The following is an 11,517-nucleotide window of genomic DNA, read 5'->3' on the forward strand; positions in this document are numbered from 1 at the left end:
ATATACACATTTTATTAAAGGGTTAAAACGCAAAGTGATAAACTTGGCTTTAGGTACTAATATTGAGCAGACCTTACCAGATATCTGGAGCAGAGTTTTAGGGGGTCAGTAGGTTTCCTGGTATTAGATACAGAATTGTGTTTATTTGCATCCTTCTAGGAAGGAAGTCCATCAGAGATGCAAGGGGTTCAAAGCCCCAAGAGTGAAAAAGCACTCTGCTAGGCAGTTGTTAATAACTGCACACATTTAAGGACATTCAGCAGCAAAGGACTAACCTGAAGTTCTTGTTGGAGTTGCTTGATTTCCATAATTTCCAGGTCACACTGCTTATCTAGAACTTCCAGCTCAGTTTTCTGTGTTTGCTTTCTGAGTCGGACATCTTGAAGTCGGCCTGAGATCTGTTGATGTTTGCCGTTCTGTAGGAAGATCATATAAATATACGGTAATATAAAATGCCAACAGGAAATGTTCGTATCAGGAGAATAATATTTTTATTTAGTTACATTTTTAAAATGTCACTGATCATTTGTACTCAGTCCGAGATAAATGTCTAAAATTAAGCAGAGTATATTTTAGTTACGTCTGTTGAACTCAAGACAGTTATTGGCAGGAAACACAACCATTCTCAAAGCACAAAAGCCTATATGTTGAGAAAACACAAACATAACACACTGAGTATTTTTCTGAATTCAGCATTTACAAGGCGTATGAAGCCATTAATTTATAATATTACTAAGCTATAAGGGTGTCTGGGGGCGCTACACATGCATTTTTGCAAAACCCGACAATAGTTGTGAAGAACTCTTTGGGAGAAGACTTTGCTATGGGGTCAGGCCTGTGGTATTTTAGGGTAGTAGCAAAATGCTATGTCCTATTCCGATCCTTTATGTCTTTTCACTTTGTATTTCAAACAAAATCTTTTAATGACTTGGCCTTCTGAAATCTGGTATGTAAAAACTGATAAGTCTAGTAGCTAATATTAGCTAACTACCACAGACTCAAAGAATTGGAAGGAATTTAGGTTGGCAGTTTTAAATCATTTTTCTTTTTAGCAAAAAAACCTTTTTTTTCCCCTCACACAAATCTTAGATAAAATCCCAGTAAAAGTAAAGCAGGTAAATGTCAAACTTCCCTGCTGTGAAATGGGGGGTTGGTGGGGGAGAAGCTGGGGGCCCAGAGAAGCTGGGGGAGAGGAGAGCGCTGTCTTGCTGCCTTGGCTTCCTCTCTCCCACCTTCTGGTTACCCCTCTAAAGGTCATCTTCCAGAGACCAATTTGAAAATGAAATTACTGAGTTAGTGCAAGCCTTTATTTTTCAGATGGCCAAACAGAAGCATGGATAAGAGAAACGTCTTGCCCAAGAGTACTCGGTGAATCAGCATCATAACTGAAAACTACAACCAAATTCTCAGCATTTTGAGCCCCTATCCTTTTTCAATAAATTACACTGGCCAGTCTGTTAAAAGCACATATGAAAATACGAGTACTGAATTATATACACAGTTTATTTATGAGATATTTTAAAAACAACATTTTCAACAGGTAATTCTAACTTCTTCCAGGTAAATGTCACTTAAACTTTAGCCATACCAGTGCTTCCAACTCAAGATGAAGACTCTTCTTTTTGGAGTTTAACCTGACAATTTCTTCCTGTTCTCTATTCCTTTGATTGAGAAGCTCTTGTCGACGAATTCTCTCCCATTCTAAACGACGTTGTCGCTCAAGTTCTTGTTTTGCTGCCTAAAAACAATGAGTTAAATTTTAAATTAAAAAATTTGCACCATTCAAAAGCTGATGGGATAAAAAAGACAAAGGCTAGAGAGTTTTCAGCACTTAGTGGGCTTCAGTGCTGGAGGGTAACTGGGCATACCTAGTTTATCAATGGAGACCCTCAGTGGTGCAAACAGTTAACCTGCTCAGCTTGGTTAACCTTGGTAGGAGGTTCAATTCCACTCACAGGTGCCTGGGAAGAAAGGCCTGGAGATCTAATTCCAAAAAATCAGCCATTGAAAACCCTGTGGAGCACAGTTCTACTCTGACACACATGGGGTTGCCATGAGCAGCAATCAACTCAGCAGCATCTGGTAGTACTGATGTTTATCAATGTAGCTAAATTAAAGACTTCCACAAAAGTGGATTCACCCATCAAGACTTTTTTATTGTTTCACTGGATCATCCTCTTGTTGCAGTTACTTTTTTTTTAATAAGCAAAAAGATGACAGCACAAATATAAATGTTAATAAAAATAATCACACTTCTATTCTGGTATTAGGGAAGAAAAAAACTTCTATTTACATTATTTCAGTGCCACCATAACTTACTGTGCTCCATCCCAGTCCTCCTGGGGATCCCACGCAGCACTATCCCAAAAGCTTATACAAGACCACCATCTTGATTCCTCTCTAGACCTCTGACTTCCCACTCTCATCTTTTTCTGCCTCTGTGATTCCTTGGCCTCTTAATCCGGGTCCTAAGCTTGCATTCTTTGTTTAATGACCAGCTGGGACTGACCCCCTTTCTCTGGCTTACTAACCTTAATTCCTCACTCAATTCAATTCTGCAATCAGTCTGCCTCTGACTGAGCTATCACCTAAAAAGATGCTTTCTCTACCAGCTATCAACCTGAAAACCTCTCACAAGCAAGGGCCCTTTTCCCTCTACCAAAGAAGAAGATTCAGATTTGTATAGGATAAGTAAGAATGGAAAGATGCAGAGGAAAAGGCACAACAAAAATTCAAAAACAGTCATTTTTTAATCAAGTGAAATGCAGTTACTTACTGAGTGTAATGATTTTCTTAGAAAATAATTCAAAAATCACCTCTCGTCTTTCTATTTCTTTTCTCCTTTCTTCCTCCCGTTGTCTCTCCAGTTCCCTCTGTTTCTCCAGGCGCTTTTCTAATTCAAGTTGTTTCTTCCATTCTTGTTCTTGTAGTTCTCTCTGTTTCCGTTCCCACTCTTCCTTTTCTTTCTGGGCTTTACGCTCTGCCTCCCTCTGTTGCTGCTCCATCAAGGCTTGGCGTCGCTTTTCCAGTTCCATGTTTCCTCGCTCATAGTTGGCTTTCCACTTGTCCTCAAAGGTAACTGAGTAGGATACATCGTACACATTCTCACACATTAAGAACCAATAATCTGGTCTCAACATCCTCATGCCTTGCATTCATCTGAGTGCGATTACCCTGTGGATACTTCTCTTAAGGATAATCTTAACTCAAAAGTGAATATGAAAATGTTTACTTTCTAATAAGAATATTCATTTTTGGAAAACAAATATCTAAGTTTAAATCAATCCAAACTTTTCCTACCAATAAAAATTTTTTACTATTCCTACCAATAAAAATAATTCTACAACTTTTTTCTCAGCATGTTCTTTAAGCACAACAAAAGCCATGTGGCTATATATTTGTTTTATTTATTTCATTAACTTTTTAATGTTTTAAAAATCTGCATATGTACTTTTTCAAGCAATATTTAAATTTATGTTTAAAGCTAAAGATGCAATCACAAAGCTTACTCTAATGTTTCCACCTAAAGTGAGAGAAACAGTTTAACTTCGATGGCTACAGTTGTGCCAACACACACTGTCTCTTCTTTCTTCATACTGTTCTTGATAATTCTGACTAAATTTTATCCATGCCAACATCCATCCCATCTATCAAACAGTTTATCTGGCATAGCACAGAAAATATTTTAAAATGTGAAAATTAAAAAAGTTCATTTACATTTCAAGGTAAAAGTTAAGAGAACTCACTATAAGTATACAACTTAGACACTCAATGGTACCTGGTAATTTTTTCTGAGGTTCCTCTTCTTGAATTTTCTGATACGAAGGCAGAGTTCCATTAATGGAATCAAGTTGCTTTCCTCCTCTTAGGAGAGCAAACGACAAACAAATTTAGCATCATACAGTCTGGGAATGTTCAGATGAGACTAGAGTCTGATTAAAGCAATTTGATATTTTGAGATATTTAAAACACAGTATGGTCTGTAGTACAACGTACAGCAGCATATGGGTTCTTAAGTCAGACAGATCTGGATTCAAACAGTGATTCAGCTAATGCTGGTCTCGGGAAAGTTTATTAGACTCTATTATAATTAGTTTCCTTACCTATAAAATGATAAAAAACACACCTTCTTCTGACACATACTCGTTTCCAGTGTAACTCATTAAATACTAAGATCAGATGGCAGTGTAAACATTTAACTCTCCTCTAATCCAAGCTTCAGGCCTCAGGAAATTCTAAAGTTATAATCACATCTGTCAAGTGATAAAAACCACACCTCTTCACCTCCAGAGACACTGACCTGAACGATGGAGGTACAAGCTCAGGAGGTAAAGTGAGTGGTAGTGGCTGTCCAGCTTTGGCCATGTCAGTGAGGTGCATCGCCAGGATGAACTCTTCAGCTTTTAGCTGTCCATCACCATCAATGTCAGCCAGAGTCCTAGAGAAAATTAAAAAATTCAGAACTTACAAGAGAAAGAAAGGCTATTTGGAGTAAAATATTTTCAGAAGAGTTCAATATTTTATTTTTTACAATAAGAACAATGATGACAAAACAGCTGGGCTAACATATTTTAGTGACATGTAAATAGATACAGAAAAGTGAGTTAATTTTTACCCTTAATTTTTACATCACAAGGAAGAGAGAAAAAGCTTCTGAAATAGAAAGGGAAATATCGTGGAGTTGATTCCAACTCACAGTGACCCTATAGGACAGAGTAGAACTACCCCACAGGGTTTCCAGGCAGTGACTGGTTGATTCCAACGCTGACCTTTTGGTTAGCAGCCAATCTCTTAACCACTGTGACACCAGGGCTCCCTGATTCTCCACAGAAGGCATTATATAAAAGCAAATAACAGTTTCATTTGTAAAACAATTGAACATCAAATTCTCAAGCACAATTCTGCAAAATTACATTTGCTTTCAAGGTCACGTTAACTTTCAAATGGCTGCTTTCATGGAGCATCTTTGAGTCACAAACTTTTACAGAAACTATACTGCCATGAGTCCGAATCAACTTTGATGGCAACAACAACAACAACGTATCTTTCTTATAATAGAAGATGTATAGTTAAAAATTGTAATTAAACAACAAACTCACCAAATAGTAGCTAGCTGAGTTTGAGAAAGATTTGACTGAAGAAGAGCATTTCTAGCTTGAAAACCTGATTGAGTAGGAAAACCATAAAGAAAAGAAAATCAATTAGCCTTTTTTAAAGTCACACAAACCTAAATAGCTGTACCTACAAATTAACACTACTGCTATCCTGGAAACTTTTTTTTTAATTAATAGACTTTGTTTTTTAGAGCAGTTTTAGTCTTTGAGAAAAACTGAGCGGAAGTACAGGGAGTTCCTACGCATCCTCCCCCCCGCCCCACACACACAGTTTCCCCTACTATTAACATCTTGTATTAGTGTGGTACACTTGTTACAACTGATGAACCAATATTGATACATTATTTTAAACTAAAGCCCTTAATTTATAATAGGGTTCACTGTTTGTATTGTCCAGTTGTATGGCTTTTTGAGGAATACATAATGTCACGTATCCACAATTACAGTATCATGCAGAAGAGTTTCACTGCCCTAAAAATCCCATGTTCCACCTAGTCAGTCATCCTCTCTCCCCATCTCCGGAACCTGGACACCACTGGAATCATACAGTGTGTAGCTTTTTCAAACTGCCTTCTTTCACTTTAGCAATATGCATTTATGGTCCCTCCAAGTCTTTTCGTGGCTTGGCAGTGCATTTCTTCTTATTTCTCAGTAATATCCAATTGGATGGATGGACCACAGTTTATCCATTCACCTATTGAAGGTCTTCTGGCTTGCTTCCACCTTTTGGCAATTATGAATAAAGCTGCTATAAAGTTCATTTGTAAGTTTTTGAGTACACATAAGCTTTCAAACTCATTTGGGTAAATACCCAGGAGCATGACTGGCAGATCGGAATTTGTAACATCCAAAAAATTTTGCCAGGTATACAGCATTCAATGGTAATCAAAACAAACACAGTTCCTGCCCCAAAGAGTTTAAGATCTAGAATTAGCAGAATCAAGTGCTCCCCCACATCCTGTCAGCAAGATCATAGTGTACAACAAGTGACTGACGTGAAGGACCACGCCACAAGGCAGAGTGTCGGGGCCAAGCTCTCGGGCCTTCTCATACCCCCAGTGCAATCTGTAAGAGCACAGGTTTTACAGAACATCTTAAATTTTCTCTTAACTCTCTGACAGTTCCTTTGTTCCTATTTCTCCTCTCCTAAATGCTATCACTCCCAAAAGACTTTTCCTGAGCACTCCTTCTCTCCCTGTTCACATCCATGTCTATGGTCTTAAATAGCATCTAGAGGCTAATGATTTCCAAATGCACATCCCTGCCCAAAACTTCAGATTTCTATATTCAACTGAAAAATCTACTTATGTATCTCATAAGCTTCTCAAACCAAACACATCTAAAACTTCTCTCTCAATTCCCATCCATGCCTCTCTTCCTAACTTCCACCCCAAACTCATCCTCCCTCACTCTTCCCTTCTTTATTAGTGGCATCACTTCCATCCAGCTGCTCAAGCCAGAAACCCGAAAGTCACCCTCGATCCCTCCCTCTCCTGTACACACATACAACAACAACAACAATCCCTACAATTCTATATAATTGCATGTCTGAGTCCTTCTCACCTTATCTGTCTCAATTTAATGTTACCTTCTCAGAAAGGTCTTGCCTGCCCACCCTATCATTCAGTATACTTCATGCTTGTTTCCTTTATAGCTCATATCACAGTATGTAATATAACATTTAGCACTGCTGGTTGGTGCAAATGGTTAGGTGCTCAGCTGATAACCAAAAGGCTGGAGGTTCAAGTCCACCCAGAGGTGCCCTGGAAGAAAAGCCTGGCAATCTACTTCCAAAAAATCAGCCACGGAAAAGCCAACAGAGCACAGAGGGTTGCCTTGAGTCAGAGCTGACTCAACAGCAACTGAGTTGGTTGTTTTGTTTTAATTGTACTTCAGGTGAAGGTTTATAGAACAAATAGTTTCTCATTAAACAGTCAGTACACCTATTGTTTTATGACATTGGTTAACAACCCCACGACATGTCAACCCTCTCCCTTCTCGACCTTTTTTTTTTTGGTGAAAATATACATAGCCAAAGATATACCATTTCAAAAATTTCTACATGCACAGCTGAGTGACATCGATTACGTTTTTCCAGTTGTGCTGCTAGTCTCACTTTAGATGAAGGTTTACAGAACAAAATAGTTAGAGTTGGTTGTTTTAATGTAATATTTATTTACTTACTTTTGTGTTTCCCTTCATCATGCTAATAATTTCTACAAAGACAAAAACCTTGACAGCTTCATTCACTAATATATACTCAATGCCTGGCACATAGATGCTTAATAAATATTTACTAAAGAATAAAAAGTTGTAAACCAAAATTCTCCTGTATCTAAGGTGCAGTGGAGACTTATGTGATGGCTTCTGATAATAACAACAGCTAACATTTATTGAATGTTTACTATGTGTTACTGCTCAGCTTCTGCTCTTTCACTTTCTGTAACAGGTTCATGATCTGTAATTTCACTAGCAGGGTAACAATCACACAGAGGGCCCAGGAATATATTCCAGAACAGAAAATCACTGTCTGCTTCAAGTATTCCCTCTTGGTGAGTTAGTCTATGGCTTCCTGACCCATGAATGATATCATGTTGCCTTCTCTAGGGATGTCGCCTAGCCAGTAAAGCAGGTGCTGCACCTCCCGCCCCAGGTGACTGAGCCGCTTAAGCAGGAGAAGAGTAAGCTCCTGCTCTGAGTTTGGCCTGAATCATGGCCTGTCCAAAACAACTCTGCACACAAGACTGTGGTCTGCCAACTCATCCTTAGCAACAGCTCCTACTACAGGGCCAGCGAATGCAGCTAAACCCACTGCTTCACTGGGCGTTGAGAACAAAGGGCCTGGCAATCAGAGCTATATGTACTATATAAAACAAACAAACAAAATACTGTGTATTATAATATGTAGTTGAATGTTTAAACTGTCTAATTTTTAATCTTTATTCATCCTATTTTCTCATCGGGCCACTTAACAGAAATTAAATAAGGAAAAAACTGGAACGAGCTCATAACCTCACCCAACTAACTAATCCTCAGTAGATTTCACATAGGAAGTGAGATATGAGGAGGTCTTTGTGTTAAAGGAGTCCTGGTGGCATAGTGGTTAAGAGCTCCGCTGCTAATCAAAGAGCCGGCAGTTCAAATTTACCAGCTGCTCCTTGAAAACCCTATGGGGCAATTCTACTCTGTCCTATAAGGTCGCTATGAGTTGGAATTGACTTGACAGCCATGGGTTTGGTTTGGTGTTTGGTTTTGTGTTAAAAGTTTTCTTCTAATAAAGAGGAATGGAAGGCTACTTCAACCTGAAAGCGGTTCAATAATTAATGTGTGAGCTCTTGGACAAAGATGACTGAAAGTAGATCCTTTAGCATTAAGCAAATAGAGTGAACGGGAGAAAGAAGAAATGGAATATAAATGGTTAAGAGCCCACTGGTAGAGGGCTTTAAATGTGTGCAGGCAAAATCTGAATAATACAAAGGGCTGCAGAGAGCCAGCAAAGTACCCTAGTAAAAAAAGCTCACTTGAACATACTATACTTGGGTCTGCCAATCCTTTGGATATCCTATTTCCTCTGCCTGGAATGCCAATTCCTTCATTCTTTGCCTGGTAGTCTATCTACCCTATAAGATCCAGCTCAAACGTCATCTCCTCTGGGAAACCTCCCTTACATCCTCAGAGTTAGTCACTTCCTCATCTGTATTAATCACAGCCCTTTCAAAGCACTAATCAATTACTGTGATTATGCGAGCTATAACAAGAGCTCTTCAAAGGTATAGACCATGTCTTCCCCCTCTTTGTATTCCAGTGCCTAACAGAGTGCACAGAAAATATTCGGATGCAGTAAATATTTGAGTCAATGAATTACTCTAAATAAGTCAATGATTGAAGACTTAGTTGGAAAAGAAGAGGAGGAACAAAAGAAGAAAATTAGACCACTAACTGGTACATACGCTGAGCAAAGCATGAACATGTAAGTCTGCACATATCTGGGGCTCATGCTCAGATTTAGAACACTGGAAACAACTACTCTTTTCAAAGAAAACCCTGCCCTTAACCTATGGATATACAGCTTTAGCCTTGTAGGTCTCATGAAAAAATAACATTCTCTGAAAATAACACAACCACAACCTGCATACAACTTGGCACATACAAAAAGTTATATTAGGGTATCATTTCCTCATAGTTAGAGTCCTCATTACGGTCCGTGGGTAGCGCACGCAGTTTATACTCGGCTACTAACCCTAAGGTTGGTAGCTTGAAGCCACATAGTGGTTGCCATGGAAGAAAGGCCTGGTAATCTGCTTCCATAAACATTACAGCCAAGAAAACCCTATGGAGCAGATCTACTCTGTAACACATGGGGTCACCATGAGTTGGAACCAACTTGATGGCAATGGGTTAGGGTTCCCATTGCCCTTCCTATCCTAACACAAATCACCTTTGTTTATACCGCATGCTTACAGTACATACATAAAATGTACTACTCTTAACCAACACCCATAGCAAGATACAGAATGCTGCCAGCATACCAGAAGGGTCCGCTCAGCAAAGCAACTACAAAACTGATTTCCATCACCATCAATTAGGTTTTCCTGTTCATCAGGTTATGTAAATGGATAAATACTATGTATTCTTTTATGCCTGGCTTCTTTCATTCAATACAATATCTGTGAGATTCATCCACAAGTCATCCAGGTCGTCACATGTTATCAGCAGTTCATTTGTTTCTTTTCTTATTGCTGTAAAGTATTTTCTTATATGAATATACCACAATTTATTTATCCATCCTCCTGTTGATGGATATTTAAGGTTGTTTCTATTTTTTGGCTGCTTTGAATGAAACTACCATGAACATTTCTGTACATGTCTTTTTAATCTACTTTTGTTAATTTGAAAAAGAAACTTCTTTAATACAATCCTTTTTTCAAACAGTGGTAACTGTGACCTTACACTAGTCTCAAGTATATTTTAATAACATATTTCACAGATTCTAAGATGCCATCGATTATGGCATACTATTATTGTATGAAACGCTAAGAAAGAAAAAAACACTGCCAATAAAACTATGATACAGTGCTAAGACACCGACTGTAACACACATCTCAATTTCAGAGATGTTAAAATGTTTAAAAAGTATGACTTAAAAATATATCTTGTTTCACATAATTTGATAAAAGTTAGAGAAAATTTTAATTATATAATATTTGATATCTACAAAAGAACATATATATGTAAGATACGAAATATAATAATAGAACAGTCATCCATGAAGCTATACCCACCTTAAGAGCAAGATCATTACCAATGCCTTGAAGCTACCTGTGTTCCCTGACTACCTCAGTGTCTTCCCTACAAGAGGTAATCACTTTCCAGAACTTTGTGTGCATAATTACCTAGCTTTAAAAAAAAAAAAAGTTTTCATCACACAATCATGTATCCTTAGAAGAAATATTGTATATTTTTGATTGTCCAATCAATTCCAAAAATCTTATTCTCCCTTGCCCCACTGCACAGCTAGACTATTTCATAGACTACACTTCATTTTCCAAACATGGCTGCACTCTTTGCTCTAGTATATCTTCTCTATCCCCATCCAATGCCCTAACCTTCAATCTCTATCTGTTCAAATCCATCTCTTTCATGATGGAGCTTAAATGCTCTCTTCCTATATTTATCTGATCTCCTCTGTTCATATCTCCCATTCTATATTCCCTAGCACTTGAAAGCGCTCTTATTTTTAAACACTTATTTTACTCTGTCCTAAATCATAATTCACTGCTGAGTGAAGATGGAGGGGGGTAATTAAAAGGTGGAAACTACTTGCCTGTTAGCATCTATTTATATCCCTTTTGCTGTCCTCAAACAATTACTAGTTTAGATAATGTCCCAACCTGGACTCAAAGGTTCTACAGGGAACTAAGGTCAAGTCTTATGGCCACATTTTCGCTGCAGCATTAAAGGGTGAGCAGTGCTCACCTGAGGTTTTAGCAAGGCCAGTCAGAGGAAAGGCCCAACCTCTTCCCTAAGAAGGGACAGTGAGCTGAGGCTAAGCTCCACACACTCTCCCTTGTCACTTGAGGTTTTCATTCACTGCAAAGCTTGGAGGATGAGGACTGATCTTCTCAAGGGAGAAGTCTCTCTTCCAAAAAGTTGGGTGTATATCTGGGTGTTCAACTTGATCATAAGAACTTTGAAGAAAGCAATCAAGTAGTATTCATCTTTTTTTTTTTTTTTTAATATTTTATTGTACTTCAGGTGAAGGCTTACAGAGCAAATAGTTTCTCATGTAACAGTAGGACACATGCTGTTTTATGACATTGGTTAACAACCCCACAATATTTTAACCCTCTCAATTCTCAACTTTTTTTTTTTTTTTGGTGAAAATACACATAGCCAAAGATAC

General features: G+C 38.2%; 1 protein-coding gene across 5 annotated transcripts in view; it reads right to left on the reverse strand.

Annotated features, from left to right (window-relative positions):
- Positions 1 to 11,517, reverse strand: part of ITSN2 (intersectin 2) — a 227,453-nt gene that overhangs the window by 98,294 nt on the left and 117,642 nt on the right. For all 5 annotated transcript variants that reach the window (XM_023732409.1, XM_023732413.1, XM_023732410.1 and 2 more), the window contains 6 exons: positions 5,100 to 5,163; positions 4,301 to 4,438; positions 3,779 to 3,864; positions 2,817 to 3,079; positions 1,589 to 1,738; positions 276 to 416 (listed from right to left, as the gene is read on the reverse strand). In XM_023732409.1, the coding sequence (XP_023588177.1) occupies positions 276 to 416; positions 1,589 to 1,738; positions 2,817 to 3,079; positions 3,779 to 3,864; positions 4,301 to 4,438; positions 5,100 to 5,163 (842 nt within the window). The remainder of the gene's footprint in view (positions 1 to 275; positions 417 to 1,588; positions 1,739 to 2,816; positions 3,080 to 3,778; positions 3,865 to 4,300; positions 4,439 to 5,099; positions 5,164 to 11,517) is intronic.

This window comes from Trichechus manatus, unplaced genomic scaffold (genome assembly GCF_000243295.1).
Source record: "Trichechus manatus latirostris isolate Lorelei unplaced genomic scaffold, TriManLat1.0 scaffold00052, whole genome shotgun sequence".
Lineage (NCBI taxonomy): Eukaryota > Metazoa > Chordata > Mammalia > Sirenia > Trichechidae > Trichechus > Trichechus manatus.